This window comes from Spermophilus citellus, assembly GCF_964194105.1.
Source record: "Spermophilus citellus genome assembly, chromosome: X".
NCBI classification, from domain to species: domain Eukaryota; kingdom Metazoa; phylum Chordata; class Mammalia; order Rodentia; family Sciuridae; genus Spermophilus; species Spermophilus citellus.
The window spans coordinates 96,083,539-96,102,721 of record NC_138190.1 but is presented as its reverse complement, the minus strand read 5'-3'; the positions used below and the strand labels follow the sequence as shown (position 1 = coordinate 96,102,721).

The 19,183-nt window shown below is 32.6% G+C and overlaps 1 protein-coding gene across 4 annotated transcripts in view; it reads left to right on the top strand.

Moving 5' to 3' along the window:
* Window positions 1-19,183, top strand: part of PCDH11X (protocadherin 11 X-linked) — a gene marked incomplete at its 3' end in the record, with an annotated part of 715,967 nt that overhangs the window by 388,255 nt on the left and 308,529 nt on the right. For 2 of the 4 annotated variants that reach the window (XM_081277635.1, XM_081277632.1), the window contains exon 4: window positions 8,116-8,145. The exons of 1 other annotated variant lie outside the window; for it this stretch is intronic. In XM_081277635.1, coding sequence (XP_081133761.1) covers window positions 8,116-8,145 — 30 coding nt within the window. Of the gene's footprint in view, window positions 1-8,100; window positions 8,146-19,183 lie in introns of all 4 variants that reach the window. One more of the 4 variants, XM_081277634.1, reaches the window with a different exon arrangement.

Below are 19,183 nucleotides of genomic sequence, written 5' to 3'. Positions count from 1 at the left end.
CCTGGTTTTTGAAAATAGAAGAAATCTCAGTTCCTCAGTTTCCAAAAATGTTAATGTAGGTTAATATTTTTACCATAATTAAATATTTAAAGTTTAATTGAGACAATGTATATAAAATACTAAATTCAGAAGACATTTAAAAATATTAGATGCCAAAATTTATTTTGGAGGTAGAGTTAAGAAGAACAGAGGGACAAGGAGAAAGGATTTTATTTAACTTCCAAAATAACCTCTAACAATAGGAAAGACATGGATTGTTATTTTTGTCCTCATTTTATAGATTAATAAACTGAGATTCATAGAAGTCAGTGTTATGCAACTCTTTATTCTTTTTCTGTGTGAAAGCACTTTATCTGCTCATTATAAAACCTAAAATGTTAGATTATAATTATTTGTTTCTGTGTCTGCATTCCTTGTTAAACTATGAGTTCCTTTAGAAACTTATACCACTCATTTTTTTATGAAAAAATTTTACACATACTCCCAAATAGGCTCTTCCTAAATATTTCATAAATGAATGAGTGATCAAGGACTATAAACCACATCTAGTTATTCAAAAACTGATGCTTTTTCAATGTACCATACTTACTTATCCATCCCAGTCATCCAGAAACGTGCATAATACCTAGAAAACAATGATGTGTGCTCAAAAATCTTTCAAAGCATTTTGGTTTGATAAATTCATTACCTGATAGAACAACCCATATTTTGACCTACTCAGCTAGTTCTTTAGCTGAAATGAAAACATATTATTTGGGATGTTTATATTAGCCCTAGGTATCCCAGAACAAATTATCACAAAGTTATATGGCTTAAAATAACATAAATTTTATTCTTTGATAGTGCTACAAGCTAAAGATTTGAAGTCACGGTATTCTCAGGGCCAGGTTCTATCTGAAAAATTGTGGGAGGAATCCTTTCCACTTCTGGTTACACCTGCAGTCCTTGACATTCCTTGGCTTATAGCTTCATCATTTCAAATTCTTCTTTCATCTTCACCTGGACTTTTTCTCTTTGAGAATCTGTGTTTCATATTTTACAAGGTAATCAGTAATTGGATATAGGTTCCCCCTAAATCCAAGACCAATTAAAATCTGGATTCTTAGTTATTGTATATAAAGTTTCTATTTTCAAATGAGGTCACACTTCAAGGTAGAAGTAAACATGAATTTTTTTAGAGAACACTATTCCATCCACTACAGGTAGTCAGCTTCACTTTGGATAGTTGAGATGCACTTAAAACCTCACAAATATTTAAAAAAAATTAAAAATCAGCTAGAGAAATAATAGACCAGTGATGTAAGGCAGTGTTGGAGTGCTTGCCTAGCATGAATGAATGGGTTTGATCACCATCACTGCAAAAAAGAAAGGAAGACAAAAGCAAAGCAAAACAAACAACAAGAACAAAAACACATAATGTGAAACCTGTCAGTTTCCTTTTATAATTTGAAATAGGCTGAAAATTCCAAAGAAATACACTAAAAGAAGTTCAGCATGGAATTGCTATTGGGGTTAGAACTGGCAGAATACATCAGAGCCAAGAACTCAAGGAAACTATATGACAATTCCAGAGGATAAAGTTTTTCTGACATAATAAATAATCAACAAATAACCCTAAAATACTGGTATTGAGCATTTTATACTTATAAATTCTAATTTAAAGTTAGGGCATCCTAATTGAAACTCAAACTTTAGAGATAGATTAAAAGAAATGTAATTATAATTTAGGTTCAAGACACTATCAGAAAGTTATAAACTTAACTAGTAGTTACATAGATTGACTATATTAGCGTTTAGCTTCCACTTGAAACCTGTGCTAGTAAGCTAGTAGTAGTATTTTAAAATACCCTGTCTATCATGAAGTGTGATAGTTGGATTTTTAATTTTTATTTCTTTATCATGCTTTCATCTAGTATGAAAACTGGGAATTTACATAAGTAACCAATCCAGTAGCTGCTGTACTTAAAAGGAATGCATTGGTTGTAGTAAATAAAAATGATCATTTGTATTCTGTCATTTATACTCATAATCCCTTTATTGCCTTGGTGTTCATTTTGTAAACATCTACCAGCTTTAATAGACACAATATAACATACTCAGATTTTTCACATTTGCAAGAATGACATGTTAAAATGATCTGTAATTTAAAGTGATATGGGAGACAATTGCGTACATCTTTGGTAGCAGAGTTATCTTTATGTAAAATTCAAATAATTAAAAATAAAACATTGTTTCTATTGACATAATATTTTCAGAAAGCAGATAAGTATGTCACATTGCTTTTTGTTACTGTCATGGTATAAAGATATTCTAGAGAAAGAGTGGGGTTTTGAATAAATCAAAAGGATTATGTGATAAAATGGTGCAATTATATTCTAACTCATCTGTGACTCCTGGTAAGAAGATAGAAGTTTATTGTCATCCATAATACTCTACTCCTAGGTCATTTTGAAAATATTTTGATTTTGCACAGTTTTGTTAGATTGAATCCAGTATCCAGCTTGAAAAAAGCATGACTTTAATTTCCCTTTCATTTTATTCTAGTCTGATTAAAGGGAAATTAAAGTCAAATTCTAATTCAAAGATGGAGAGTCCATGAAACTTCATTTCAAATACTTTTAATCGAGTGTTCTTCATTCTTCACTCTTTGCCCAACAACTGCAATATCTTTGTCTCATTATCTCCTATCTCTTCTTTCAACTTTCCTTTCCTTCCAATTTTAATAGTGATAAATTGTAGTTTGGATTTTAGTACATTGAGAGCTATTTTAAAAAGTGCATTTTGATTTAATTGAGAAACTTTTATTATTTGAAATACATATTTCATTGATGGGGGATTAATATCAAGAATTAGGCAACTTTTCAATCCTCTAAAAAGATAAGTTTAGCAATTTCTTGACTGGTACCTTAGCATCCTGGAATAGTTCATTTAAATCAGATAGTAGAATAGCCATATTACATAAATATATGAATATAACTAAATGAATTTTGAATATCCGCCTATAGTGTTTAAAAATATTTGGATAGAAAAATTCTTTGTTAAGTTAAAGAGTTAAAAATCAATTATCTTGGGCTGGGGTTGTAGCTCAGTGGTAGAGCACTCACTTTGCACGAGTGAGGCCATGGGTTTGATCCTCAGCACCATATAAAAAATAAATAAAAATAAAGATATTGTGTACATCTACAACTAAAAAATGTTTAAAAAATAAATAAATAAATTATCTTGTTGGTAAGGATGTGGAGAAATTAGAACCCTCATATGCTACTGGAAGGAATGTAAAATGGTTCAGTTGCTTTGGAAAACTAGAAGTTCCTCAGATGGTTATAGGGTTACTGTTTGACTTATTAATTTCACACCAAGAAATATACTTACAGCAAATAAAAACATTCATATATAAACTTACACATGAATGTTTATAGCAGTATCATTAATAATAGCCCAAATGTATGATCCAAACATCCACCAATGAATAAATTTTTAAACAAAATGGTAATATTTGCAACTAAGTATTATTTAACCATAAAAAAGTACAAATTACTGAAACATGCTACAACATAAATAAACCTTGAAATCATTATGCAAAGTGTAAGAATTCAGTAAAAAAGATCATAACTCTACTTATTTTTCTATAAGAGGGACATTTATAGAGACAGAAAATATGTTAATAGTTGCTTATATCTGAGGGCATGGCTAGGAACATAAGGGGATGATAGTTAAAGAGTATGAGGTTCCTTTCTGAGTAATGAGAATATTCTAAAATTTACTGCAGTGATGGTTACAGAGTTCTGAGTATACTAAAAATGTTGACTTCACAGTTTAAATGGTAGGATTGTATGACATTTAAATTATGTATCAATGAAGAGGATAAAATAAATTATCACTAATAGTAGATAGCTCAAACAAGTAGCAGCTACTCTTTGAAGTACTAAATTTACCCAATTTTTCTTCCTTATACATACTGTGAATTAGGAAATCCTAATTCTCCATTCTACAAATGATGGCACTAAGACAAAAGGACAAAAAGAAACATTTATTAGGTAACAGATAATAAGGTATACAGCCAGTAGTTGAAACCAAACAGTATGGCTTGTGAATATATTATTTTAACTAATATTCATAATTATTATACCCTGGCTCTAATTATGTATAATCACAAATATAGAGGATAAAAGAGTATATTTTGTTCTTTAAATATATCTGCAAATATTCATTGTAGGTCTCCATTGTGCCAGGCATGTTTTTAGGCTTTGAGAATATAGCAGTATTCTAAATCCAAAATGATAAAAGTCCCAGTTGCCATGCACCTTACATTGTAGAATATTAAGAATCCAGTATTAAGAAACCTCAGCTTTGTCCCTCACAAATAGAGTATCTAAGTAGGTTTCTTAACTTCTTTGATATACATCTTTCTAGTATGTAATATGAGAATGATATGCCCACAATCATAGGGTCACTATAAGAAGTAAATGAGATAATATAGGAAAGAATTTACTGGAATTCCTCTCACACAATAAATGAAATATAACAATAACAGTTACAATGATGGTTATAGTTTTAGTGCTCCTATAATTGATATAATCATTGTCACTACCAATAGCACCAAAAATGTAGTTAAGTCATAGCTTTGATGTTTGAGGTAAATATATATTCTTCCAAAATTTGCTTATATAAGAATATATAGCTACTTGTTGAACCAGAACTGAAACCTGAATCTTTTTTTATTTTTTATTTTTTAGATAGAGAGAGAGAGTCTTAGAGAGAGAGATAATTTTAATATTTATTTATTTTTTTTAGTTTTTTTGTGGACACAACATCTTTGTTTGTATGTGGTACTGAGGATTGAACTAGGGCCACATGCATGCCAGTCGAGGACGCTACCACTTGAGCCACATCCCCAGCCCAAACCTGAATCTTATTTCAAATGTTCCATACTCTTTACTGTTTTGTAGACACTACCTATACAATCTTTATGCCAATGTTAAATTTAGGAAAAGCAGAATAAGGCAGTAGTAATGTCTAGATACATTTTGATAAATTTATTCTTCTGAAGTGGCAATTTACATTTTAGAAAGGAAAGACATAATAATCAAACATTCTGAGAAAGAAATTTAGGCTTGTTTGTTATTAGATTTACTAGTGGCTTTTCTTTAAAGCCACCAACACTCTGAGGAGATAACTGAATAAATCTCTGAAATATCATGCCACATGTGTCCTTCTACCAAAACAAATAAACTTGAACATAGTAGTTATATGGATTTAAACCAAATACAAATTGAGGTTAAAATTGTGACATTTTTCTCAGTTGCAGCATCTATGTACTTTATTTTTAAGTGCATACTGGAGAAAGGTGTTCCACAATGGGTGGTATCACACACTTTACAAGTTGCTACTTTTTCTTAGTACACACACACACACACACACACACACACACACAAAGTTTCTTCCCCAGTTTCATGTATCCATTAGGCAAATATTAAGGATCTACTATGTGTTCACAGTGATAAACATTTTCATTTTGATCATGACATTCAGAAGAGTTACCATCATCAGTACTGTGGGTCCTACAAAAGACGGTCGATGACAATCTGGTGTTTGTTGTTAAATATTAATCATTAAAGAACATCTCAAGTTGATAATGTACATGACCCATTGGACAAATATTTAATGATGATTGGTGCTTTATTAGGTGAGATGGCAGTCATCTTTTAAAGTAAATCAGCACTCATCAAATACATTGTTTCTTCTGTGCCCTCTTCTACTTTGTTTCTAATCTGCAGAAAGTGATTCAAGATAGGTTCTCTAGTAGGTTTCTTCTTCCCCTTTCTGGTAATTGTGTGTATAGGTATAGCTTCCTTGACTTCCAGTTCCAACTTTCTCTCTTTTGTCTATCATTGCTCTTCTAATTCTTATGTTCAGAGGACCATCACACTGTAAGCAGAAGCAATGCACAAAAATGTCCTACTTGAAGCCAGAATGTAGAAAATAGCTGTACTTTATACAGATAGGTAAAGAAAAAAGAGAAGTTATAAACCTGGGGATGGGAAAAAAAAGAGTATGCAGAGACTACATAATAGCAATTCTATTTTGGGTTATAGATTTTATCTTTTATTGACCTCACCCTTTGTGCTTGTGATTTGAATACACATACCCAAACCGACAAATATAATATGTCTAGTTCCCACTGATCACAAAAGTACATAGATATTGAGGAATACCAAAATTACTTGGTTTTGATTTTTTAAAGTGTGTTAATAGAACTGCTGCATCAAAGCATACATGAATAATATTTCACTGTGGTGACTTACCTGACATAATTTTCTACTATATTGACTAATACTATGCAACTTAATAGAGAAATTACTGAAAATTTAGGATATTCCTTTCATTGGGTTATACTCTTGACATTAACAAACTTTGTAACTTCCCTTACATACTATATTTCATGTCTCATTTTTATCAGTTATATTAAGTTAGAATTCTCAATTAAGAAATTTAGTACATGTGGCATTGCGACCTCCAAATGTTTACTAGCCTTAAGAATTGGTTGTCATTCAATTTTTAATAGTTCACTAAATGCTTTACCAAGATAGAGATGATTAACATTTTTATACCTTTACTTGGCTCACTAAATATCTGAATGCTTTTGGACTGCTCAGTGATAAATGGTAAAACATCTAAGAGCTAACATGTATTATGTTCTTGAAAGTAATTTCTACTGGAACAAATACAAAATGATCCATTATGATTTTACAGAATAGGTAATGATATTTTCAATGTTGTATTTTTAGATATTGGTTGAAGTTTTAGGGATTTTTGGTCTGTGAGATTTTTTTTCATTTGGAAAATTAAAAATTTTAATCTGTTATTAAAACATTCTCATTCATAATAAATAAAGCTTTAAATACTGGTTGGTTAAAGATACTGAAATGTAAGAACACTTTATTGGAAGAGAATACTCAAGGTATTATCCTCAGGCTATGGCTTCACAGATAAATCAAGTTCTAACTTTGATCCATTGCTGATTGGATTTGATGGATGTAGATGGACATTATTGATATCTTATGCTTAAAATAAATACACAATGTAAAAGAACAAAAAGTACAATTTTATTTTTAGGATGATTTTGGATACTCATTGCAATTTTAATTGTTTAACTCAATTATATTAAAATAAGAGAAAAATATATAGGCTCTTGGTCAGGTAATATCTGATAAAACAATTAGATAAAAATACAGAGCATTTATCCTCATATGATGTTGGCTAGGTTTCCCTTTTTATTTACCCTTATTTCAGAATAAATACTACCCTCATCTCAATTTTCTGATTCTTTGTACTCAACAATACCCTCTAAAGAACTTTTGCCTTTCTGTAGAAAGGAAAAAAAAATGAGCAGGAGGACTTTTGTGAATATCTACAAAGGAGAGTGAATCTATAAGGACAAATGACCTAAATGTTTCTTGAATCTTAAAAATTGAAGTAACTTGCTACTTTATCATGATAGATTTAGAATGTATTTAGTTAAACAGAATAGAACTAAAAACCAATAAAATTGATAGAACATTTAGAAATAGTAGAAAGGATTTAGTTAAACAGAATGGAACTAAGATCCAATAAAATTGATAGAACATTTAGAGATAGTATCCTGATATAATATAGATATTTCTAATGTTTGCTTCCAATTCATGAATTTCCAAGTTGGCTAGTTTTTGTTTTAAGAAAGACATTCATGCTTGAAATAAAGGCCCCTTCATTTAAAAATAAATAAGAAATAAGTGATTTCATAAGAAATATCCAATTGAAAGGATGCTTTTTCTTGATTAATGCCTATGTTGCCTAAGCATATAACTTAATTTTTTGATGTCAATTGAAGATTTTATATGTCACTTCATATTTTTGCATGAAATTGACAATGCTCTTATACCACTTCACTGAAACCACTGAAGAATCTAGAAGATGAAAGCATTTAGGGGAAAAAAAAGCATAGTATTGCACTGGGAATATTGACATGCTTTTTAAAGAATATGCATTTGCAGTAACCAAATTGTAGCTGATTTTTGTTTTTGTTTTTGTTTTGTTTTGTTTTGCTTCCCTTGCCTCCATTTTACCCCAAATCAGCGGAAATCCGAGGGGAAAAAGGCAGGAAAGGTAAGATTGTAAATTTCAAAAAAAAAAAATTGATTTCAAAATATGTTGTACCATTTTTTTCCCTTAAACTCCTGAAGTTACAGTAGTTACTCCATGGAGTTAAAATTGTAAGTATTTAAGATGACATATGTTATAGTTCTGCCTTAAAAGAGATTCAAGCCGAGCTGTCTCCATATTTTGTATCACTTACACAGTCCTGGAAGCAATTTTCAAGTCTTATTTTATTTTATTTTTCACCAACACTTTCTTTTCCTACTGTGCCAAAACAACATACTATAACAGTATCATTTTGTGAATGTTCCAGTAATATAGTTATTTTGTGATGAATTTTAGCAAATAAAAAGAAGCATTTTAGTGACGATACACATTTTAGCGGTGATAGCAAAAAGTCAGTGAATATAAACCATGAGTATATGTTAGGATCAGAGGGAAAAATGCTAGAAGTAAACGAGGCATGGTTAATCAGCAAAATTATATTCTTTGAGAAATGGGGCTTTAGAAAATCATCTTTCAATGTGAAAAACTACATTCTGCTCAAATATATGTGAGCACTATTTTCTTTTTCTAATTATTGTTTTTATTTGTACATGACAGTAGAATAAATTACAATTCTTATTATACAAATAGAGCACACTTTTTCATCTCTGGTTGTATACAAAGTATATTCACACCAATTTTTGTCTTTATACATCTACTTTGGATAATAATGTCCATCACATTCTACCATCATTTCTAACCCCATACCCTCTTCCCTTCCACTCCCACCCCTCAGCCTTATTTAGAGTTCCTCTATTCCTCCCATGCTCTCCCTCCCTACTCCACCATGAATGAGCCTCTTTATACAGATAAAACATTTGGCATTTGTTTTTTGGGGATTGGCTAACTTCACTTAGCATTATCTTCTCCAATGGCATCCATTTACCTGCAAATGCCATGATTTTATTCTCTTTTATTGCTGAGTAATATTCCATTGTGTATTATGCCACCTTGCTTTTTTATCCATTCATCTACTGAAGGGCATCTAGGTTGGTTCCACAGTTTAGCTATTGTGAATTGTGCTGCTATAAACATTGATATGGCTGTGTCCCTGTAGTATGCTGTTTTTAAGTCCTTTGGGTATAGACTGAGGAGAGAGATAGCTGGGTCAAATGGTGTGAACACTGTTTTCTAGAACAAAAATAATTTTATATTGGTAAACATAATCTATTTCACATATATTATTAAATGTTTGTTACCTCCCAAGTTAAACTGTACCACCTCTAAAAGAGATTTTCAATATTTCATGACATGTTTTCCCCAGCATTTATGCCTTTTTAAATAAACCATATTTTGAGGTTGAAAGAACTGAGTTTCCCTTAAACTTTTAATGGAAGATATTTTGGAAATTCAATTCATTAAGCCTTAAAATACTCCTCATATTACTCATCAAAATCTTGTCATTACTGTTGCTCAGTTAAATGTGTATAATCTCTAAGATGAATTATCCTGTTCTGGTTTGATAGGCCAAATTTGACATTTGAAAAAGAACTTCCCAGAGGGTGATCTACATTATGTTATAAAGGAATCTGTTACCCCTATGTGTCTTTATTAAATGTGAGGACTACCTTAGAATGGAATTTGACTAGAATGTCAAAATGAATTTGAATTAATGTTTGAGAAATAAACTAAAATAACAGCATTATATTTTATAATCAATATGCTTTTCTGAGAGTTTTCAAATACCTCTCTAAATTATCTTGAGTAACACTGTGACCTGGGAATGATGAGGTTTTGAAAGTCAGCTCCACCCAGAAGGCAAAAGTTCAAAGAACAGTTCTCCAATTCAAAGCAGGAAATCAGCAGTAATAAAATGTCACTGGCTGCTACTGTGTACTGTAGAATTATATACATACATATGTATGTGTACATATTTAAATATATATATTAATGTACATGCACACACTGTGACATAAGGAGAGAGAGAAGCTTTACTGATTTTAGGTGTTTATGTCATCTTTGCATTGCTGTTGAAAAACATCTGACAAGAACAACTTAGAAGATGAAAGATTTATTTTGGTTCTCAGTTTCAGAGAATTCAGTCCATGGTTGGCTGGTTCTAAGGCAGAACATTATGACAGAACTGTGTGGTAGATAAAAGTTACTCAACTCATGGTATCTGGGAAGCAGAGAAAGGGACATATATAGTCCCCAAGACATGTCCACAGTGAACTATTACCTCCAGCCATGCTCCACCTGTCTACAGTTTTCATCACCTCTAAGTAACCCATTCAAATTATTAATCCATGAGATAAATTAATCCTCTAATAATGTCAGAGCCCTTATGATTCAACTTTGGAACATTGATGCATTATATAACATATGATCTTTTGAGAGACATTCCAGACCCAAACCATAACAGTGTTCTAAAATTCTCAATAATTCTGGTAAATTTGAATATGAATCAATTGATCAATTATTTAAAATAATTGTCAAGAACACAAATATTGGAAAATTTTATCTAAAGTAGTGAGCCTATATTTAGGAAAATATTTTATTAAGAAGTTAGACTCTGTATATAGCACTCTGGAATGAACCCATCCATGTTCCAACTCAGAAAACCACAATATTTCAACACAATATTTCAACATAAAACACTTTAGTAAAAGTGTAAAAGTAAAAATAAAACATCAATATAATCATAATATGAAAACCAATAGAAAGCAATGTTTTGGAGGATGATTTTTGTTTTTCAAATAAAAACAAACCTGAACTTACATATAGGAAGACTTTATTCAGAAGAAAGATTATTGTGGTAGGGGAGAAGGCTCCAATTGTGGAACTCTATAAGGTCACAACATCCAATAGGCAAGGTTTTTCTTTCATAGTTCAGCAGGGGAGAACAAAGATAAACAGACTCTTAAGAAGAACCTGGACAAGCAAGAGAAATATTTATTATAGTCCAATAGGAAAAGGGTTTTGCTGTGGTCCTAAGAGATGCTGACAGACGATAGGGACACATTTTACTTTTTCATAGTTTGTTCAGGTTTGGGGTCAAGCCAATTTCAGGAATGAAAGAAATGGGACTAAAGTTTGATCAAGCCAAAAAGAAGGGTTAAAATTTGGCAACTGTGAACATTTGATCATTTTTTTTCTCATTAGCTTTATTTTTCTATATTTATCCTTAAAAATTTTCATTTGGGTGTGCATGATAGTAGAGTCTATTTTGACATATACATACAAACAAGGGGTATATCTTATTCTAATTAGGATCCCAGTCTTGTGGTTGTACATGATGTGGCAATTCACTATGGTGTATTCATATACATACATAAGAAAGTTATTTCAGATTCATTACACTATTTTTCCTAATCCTATTTCCCCTCCCTTCCATTCATTTACTTTCTGTAACAAAGTAAGAATGATGAAAATAAAAATAAATTACTTATTCTTTTCTCAATTCCACACACTATATGTGTATGCATATGTGAACCTATATATGTGTATATACATATATATTTTCTACAGTTATACAGAAATATAGGTGTATGTATATTGGTGAAGACATTTACAGGTATGTGTTTACATGCCTATAAATATGTGCATAATAACAAATATTTAATAGTGATATTAAATATGTAAATAATAAATGTGTGCATATTAATCATCATAATAACTCTATAAACTCTTTACAGATGAGAAAAAAAGGCACAGAGAGCTTAAGTGATTAACTTAAAGTTGTGGAATTATGAGTAGAAGAATCAGATTTTGAACCCAGCCAGTCTGTCTCTAGAATCCTTGTTTTGGAAAGGAAAAGACAAAAACTTGAGACTATAGAGCAAATACTCATTTATTTCAAATACCTCTAAATTTTATTATACTTTTGTAATAACATATAATATATTTAATGTTATAAGTTGATAAAGAAGCTTCTGAAAGAGAAATTATTTAAAAACCATTTTTCTGTCAACTAAATCCTGCCACAGATACATCATCAAGTTGTTTCTACTAATCTATACACTTTCTAAGCCCAACCTGATATAATGTGTCTAACACACCATGGAGATTAGGTCTGTCTTCTGATGCCCTTTATTTTTGGTTCATTGCATTTATGTATACCTTTTGAAGGGTATTTTGGATATTAAATTCAAGAAGCTATAAACCTTAAATATATTAAGTGTCAGAATGTTCATTAACTTTGGATTTATTGCAAATGTTTCCATAAAAAGTTGAATTAATCTCTTGAACCCCTGAACTTCACCTATTTAGTTTTTTTAAATGAATTATAAAATATGACTTCTATATTCAGTTTCCTTCAGATCCTAAATTTGTAAAAATGTAAGGCAACACATTATCTTAGCTAAGAATATAGTATCTAGATGAGTACTTCATTATCTTTTAGATCCTAAAACTTCAAAGGACAAGAGAATTTCTCAATGTCTTCTCTGGATTTAAATTTAAATGACTTCAGAGGCCTTACCAAACAGGACATATTTTTAGAATCTGAATCAGAGGCTTAGGTTGCAGAAATAGATACTTTTTTCTAACTCCTCTTAAAAAGATATTTCACCAAGAACCTAGTGGCACATTGAAATGCTAGAATAAAAGCAAATGCCACTCTCTACAGTTTTTTCTTTCTTTATCTGGTTGATATTCAGCTGGCTAATAGCTAATTAGAAGGAAAATGTATTTCAACACACAGCTGCCTTTGATATTGTAAGAAATATTTATGTTCAACTAAAAGAAGTACAAATTTTTGAACCTATTTAATAGTGACAAAAATTCCTTATATAAACACAAACTTTGTAGGTTTAATCTACTAACCGTATTTTACTTAGCATTTACCTGAAAATTTCCATATAGACATTTTTCTTAAAGATCCCTCCCCTCTTTGACTATGTCTGAGTCTAAATTGCCCTCAGGGTTTGCACAAATGGCTACGCTTGTTAAAGAGTGTGTTCACCAAAGTGCTAAACTAAAGATGGCAGAAACAGAACTAACTGAGATTCTCAAAGGAGAATGTTTCTCATTTCTTTGTATCTGCCTGAGGTGAATTTACAAAGTGGCTTATTTCTAACTAACATAATGGATAACAGTAGCTATAGTCCCATTTCAAGTAAAAGCTATTCTCTGTCATATGACTATCTTCTTCCAGATCTCTGTCATTTGTGCAGTCATTTGCTCAAAGGTTACATGAAGACAAGACAGCTGGGCAATGAGAATTTTAGAGGGAACATGTATTATAATACTCATATTGCTTGTGTCTCTAAAATACTTCTTCAACTTCTATTCTGTTCAACAATCCAGAAATGTTTGGAAGATCTTTCTTTAAAAAAAAAATCTCTTGAAAGCATAATTTAGGAATTTGAGTGTGGAATGACACATTGAGATTTTTTTTAAAAAATTATTTCTAAATGAATCTAACTCTTTTGGTATGCTACTCAATAGGTATATCCACATGTCTTGGCCCTTAATGAAAGATTATTTTCATGTTACTTTTTGTAGCATTATAATGTAGCAAATGTATGAGGCCAAATCTACAGCAATTATGAATGCAATTTCTTCTGCTTCTTTTAGCAGTTTTCTTTATTAACATTAGTGTAGTGTTTCTAGTGTTGTGGAAAAATTAAATTCCATGAAGAGCTCTAATCTAGCATTACCACCTAAGGTAAACCATTTACCCATATCCTGCGTACATTCCCTAGATATACTCTTCTGGGGACATTGTATACAAGGTGCACTGTGAGGCCTTTTACATTGTTTTAAAGCTTTTTATTTTGTTTTGGAATTGATTTTTAATTCATCTCAATGGGCTGTGACTGAAAATTTGGTCTGTGGCTAAAAGTGGCAAGCAATTTAAAGGATACTTTTGATCCTTCTGTATTCCCCTTCCATGCCTATTTCATGCTTATTGAAAACTCATGCTTGTAAATAACTTGTTATTAACTATTAAGGTAGCCACCATCATAGGTATTTTGTACTATATCTTTGCATGCTTTTTTAATTGATTCTCTAGTTATATGTATATAAGTGCATTCCCTGGGCCTGATTTTCATGTGATTACACAGGTTTCAAGATTGTGAACAGAATCTTCATTATTTATGATCACAACTCTATTGCTTTATGTTATACTGTCTAGGTAACTTGAGCTTTGCTTTCATTTTCGAATCATTCATTTCCTCTCCATTTTACACACTTTGTAAAACACCTTCCTGGTTATAATTATCTATCTATTTCTTCATTATCCTTGGCTTCCTACATTGTTCACAGTACTGATTTACAAATGTGGATTCCCTTTACAGATTGTATTCTTCACAGGCCACTGAGTCCTATTTGGGGAAAAAATCCACAAAATTGTATTGAAAAATAAGCGTACTACATATTAATACCATTAAGCTACAATGGGGTTCTAGATACTGTTCAGAAATCATTATATTTCTCTCTTATTAGTTTTTTTCTATCCCATTTTCAATCATCTTCTAATTTCTTTCCCAATACAAAGCCCTGAATTTTCAGTAGATTTACATTAAATTGTACTATGCTAAGACAGAAAGCATCTTTGTAACCCCAATATACTTCTGAGGCCCCTTCTAATCTCTCATAGATTCCTTATCAACTCTTTTAGTTCTTTAGTCTCTTTCTATGTTCCCAGGCTCCTTTTCCTTTAAAAATAGGGGCTGGGATTGTGGCTCACTGCTAAAGTGCTCCCCTAGCATGGTCGGGCTAGGGTTCGATCCTCAGCACCATATAAAAATAAAAGTATTGTGTTGTGTCCATCTACACCTAAAAAATAAATATTTAAAAAAATAAATGAATGAAAGAAATGAATGTCATTTTCTAAGAAAAACATATTATAAAATGTCACTCCGTCTCTCACCCTCATTAGATTATATTTCCTTACTGCACATTCTCTGCTGTAATCTATTTTCTTTCCCTCCAAATTGAAAGAGAAATGTTATCATTTGCACAAGTTTCTCTGCTGAGTCCATCCAGAACTTTCTATTATTTTTGACATTTTAACTTTGGGTTCTTTTTTGGTCTTTCTAGATCTTTTGTGATCTCTCTGCCCATTTTTACACAGGACTGTAATGTCCACACCTTGATTGTGTCATATTTATTAAGTACATATTTTTCTGTATCTTAATTCCTAATACAATATCATATTTTATTTCTATCAATACTTAGTATGCTTGTTTTATTTTTAATATCCACATTTTAATTAAGTGTAACAGAACTGGCTTAATCCAAAGGAAACTGATTTCTGATCTTCCAGCATCAAATGTATAATAGTCTACCAATGTAAAATCAATATTTATTATATAGGTATTTAAAAATAAGTCTTTCAGGGTCCACTGGCTTCATGTAAAACAAAGAAATGTGTATTGTGAATGATAAAAAATTCCTTAGATGCAATTCAGATAGTTGTAATCCTGTTTTATGTCTACAAAAGTATTCCAGGAAAAAAATAAATGCTGAGTGTTATTTTTAATATGATCTGATGTGCTAATTATACTTTCAAGTGTTTTTCTATAACATCCCAATTGGTTGATCTGTTCAATTAGGATTCTTTATTTGTTTGAAAAAGTTTCTCTTTGATCTTTGGCAAAAGGGGGGTAGGGACTACATGATCACACCACATCCCTTCTTTTATCCCTTACTGAAATCTCTAAACCTCACATCAAAATATACTAATCTCTCATACCTACCCATGGTCTCACTTTACAGCACCAAAATCCACCCGTTATATCTCTGAAAAACAGATGTTCTTATTCTGTTTGTGGCATTGTATTGAGCACATTCTGAAACAAAATCATCCATATTCATTACAGTTCTATGCCTTATTCTGAATATACTGGCAACAATAGCCTTAAAACCTTAAGTAACATAAGTCAATGTTTTAAAAGGCATTGAAACTATATTTTATTCAAAGCAATAGAAAAGAGAAAAGAAGTTTAAAGGTTTATCTGCATAGCACTTTATGTATTAAACAGGATATTTCCAGGTTTTTAGCTTTATAATATTGTTGAGTGCCCTTACAAATTTAGACTTTTGCATAAGTGCTCTTTCTATTGTCACAGAGTGGGCATTTTTCCATTCCTTTTTTTTTTCTATGCCATATGAATTTGAGTCAGTACATAATTCAGAATCCTTGGTGATAATATTTTAACTAACTCAATGACTAATAAATTGAAATTGATACTCCAAAGTATAGAGCTCTGATTAGAATTTTATCTTTGATATCAACCAAATGACTAAAATGATTAATTCTATACTAAATTTAGGTATTCATTACAGAAATGTTATCAAGCAAAGATTCAGTTTCGAAGCACATAGAAGCCATTATTATGGCACTGGAATTTTGCAAAAATAAAAATGCTTTATTGCATGGTCAATCAGCAAGGAGTCCAGCAGCTAAAAAGTAGCTCAAATGTGCATCCTGGATCAGTTGGTAAAGAGGGAATTTTTAGCAAAGTGCAAGGGAAAATTTTCTTGTCAATAAGATGGCAAGAAAGAGGACTTTTGGGGAACCTTTGCACAAGCATGAAAATAGTCATCATGCCTCTTCATGGGATCCTTTCCTTTCCATTCCTTTCCTTTTCTTTTCTTTCTTTTACGGTACTGAAGATTGAACCCAGGGCTTCTATGATTCATTCCTAGACCCAGGGCACATGTTTCTTTTTATGGGTAGTTTTTATGCTCTCTTCTAGGGACTTTCAGCTTGTGACACAGTAGTCATTGACAACCCAAACTGGCAAACATGATTTTCTGTACAACATTTTTTTTAAACCAGGGATTGAACCCATGGGTGCTTAACTAGTGAACCAGCCATATCCTCAGCAAACCCCCACACTTTTCTTTTCCTTTTCGGTACTGGGGATTGAACTCAGGGGCACTCAATCTCTGAGGTACATCACCAGCCTTATTTTGTATTTTATTTATAGACAAGGTCTCACTGAGTTGCTTAGCACCTGGCCATTGTTGAGGCTGGCATTGAATTTGCGATCCTCCTGCCTCAACCTCCTGAGCCTCTGGGATTACTGGCATGCACCACCATGCCCAGCTACATGTCTGTTCTTAAAAAAAATAGGTCCCAAACTGTCTGCATGTGGATTCTGGAAGACTTTCCTGAAAGACAACTTAAAATTTTTGATATTTAAGGAATATATGTCTAGTTGTGTCTAGGTCACAGCCAGTTTCATAAACAGTGACACAGGTGTTTTCACTTCTATATTAATGATTCCTTTGAAATGTAAAATGCCCCCAATTTGGGGAAAACAAATCAATTTAGTTTCATCTTCTTAATTCCTATCTTTTGATTTCTATAAGAAACTAACAGGGAAAGCCTTCCTAAAGGCTAAACATTAGATAATGTTTTCTAATTTAAACTAAATTAATTTCATAGATATTGGGATATCTGCTGACCCCTCTTCTTTGGTATAATAAGTAAACAAACCATGTCTAATCCATGAAATCATATGGCTGGGATAAGAATGGCTAGGATTTAGTTATTTCATTATCTCTTATTATGCCACCAGTAAGAAGAGTTTTTTTTTTTTTCAGTACCTTTTGCATTATATACCATTGTGGGGAGAAAAAAATAACTTTCTCCTCCACCTTTCAGGAATTATTACCTGGGACTCTCTGTAACAAAAGGCAAACTATAGAGAAAATCAGAGAGTCAATAGCATGATTATCTCCTGTTTTCTTGTGAGATAACGTAGAGACATGTCCCATCTCTAACATGGATCTCAAAGAAATGGCTTGATTTCAGGCTTGAATACCATGATTTTCTGAAACAGACAAAAGAAGGATATAAGTAAAGGAATGGTTAAGGTTAGATAGAGTCAGGCATGGTGGTAAATTCCTCTAATCCCAACCACTGGGGAGCCAAAGTAAGAGGATGTGGCAAGCTCACTTCCAGCCTCAGCAACTTAGTGAAACACTATAGTTGCCTGGGTTCAATCCCTGCCGCAGTCTGGCTGGGCACAATTCAGGAGCCACTTGTCAAAAGAAACTAACTTTATTTTTAGAACTACAAACGCCAAACAAAACAGCTCCTCAGGAAAAAACCCTCAGAGCCCAACTGCCACCACCGGCTTCTCCAAGCCTCTCACCCCCACACAAACCTCACCACCTCCCACAATCCTCCTGCTCTTGAGGCTGATTGTCTGGGTCGCGTGGGTGGAGCCAAATAAGTCCCCTAATGAGCAGCTCCGTGAAGGAGCCAATCAGCTAGATGTTGCTGGGGCCGCTGTAAGCCAATCATCAGCTGGCAGTCTGAAGGGCAGGGAAACAGCCCAATGAACATCACCGCAGAGGAGCCAATCAGCTAGATGTTGCTGGGGCCGCTGTGAGCCAATCATCAGCTGGCAGTCTGAAGGGCAGGGAAACAGCCCAATGAACATCACTGCAGAGGAGCCAATCAGCTAGATGTTGCTGGGGCCGCTGTGAACCAATCACCAGCTGGCAGTCTGAAGGGTGGGGAAACAGCCCAATGAACATCACTGCAGAGGAGCCAATCAGCTAGATGTTGCTGGGGCTGCTGTGAGCCAATCATCAGCCGGCAGCTGGAAGTTCGCTGGCAGCTGGAAGTTTGCTGGGGCCCCTTTGGCTGTGGCTCTCAACAAATCCCCACATATCTTTCTCTCTCTCTCTCTCTCTCTCTCTCTCTCTCTCTCTCTCTCTCTCTCATATGATCAGGAAAAGCACCTTAAAACAAATAATGGTGGTATACTCTGTATATTTAAGTCTATGCTTTCCCATTGATTAAGAGTCTCTAGTGATTTTTGTCATCCTTTTCTTCTTGGTACAGAGAGGAAAGCATCTTTAAAAATGGAAATTTCCTTTATAGACTTAAATTTCCCTTGTAAAAGATTAACTTCTCAGAGCTTTTCCAGTGTCTATAGTTTCTCAAAAGAGTAACTCAAAACAATCCCTTTGCCATGAAGGCATATTTTGGAGCTGCATATTTTAATTTTTTACAGTCTTATTTTTGTGTGGCATGACCTAAATTACATCATCATGTTCTTTTGCAATGATGCTAGCTTTTCATAGCATTTGT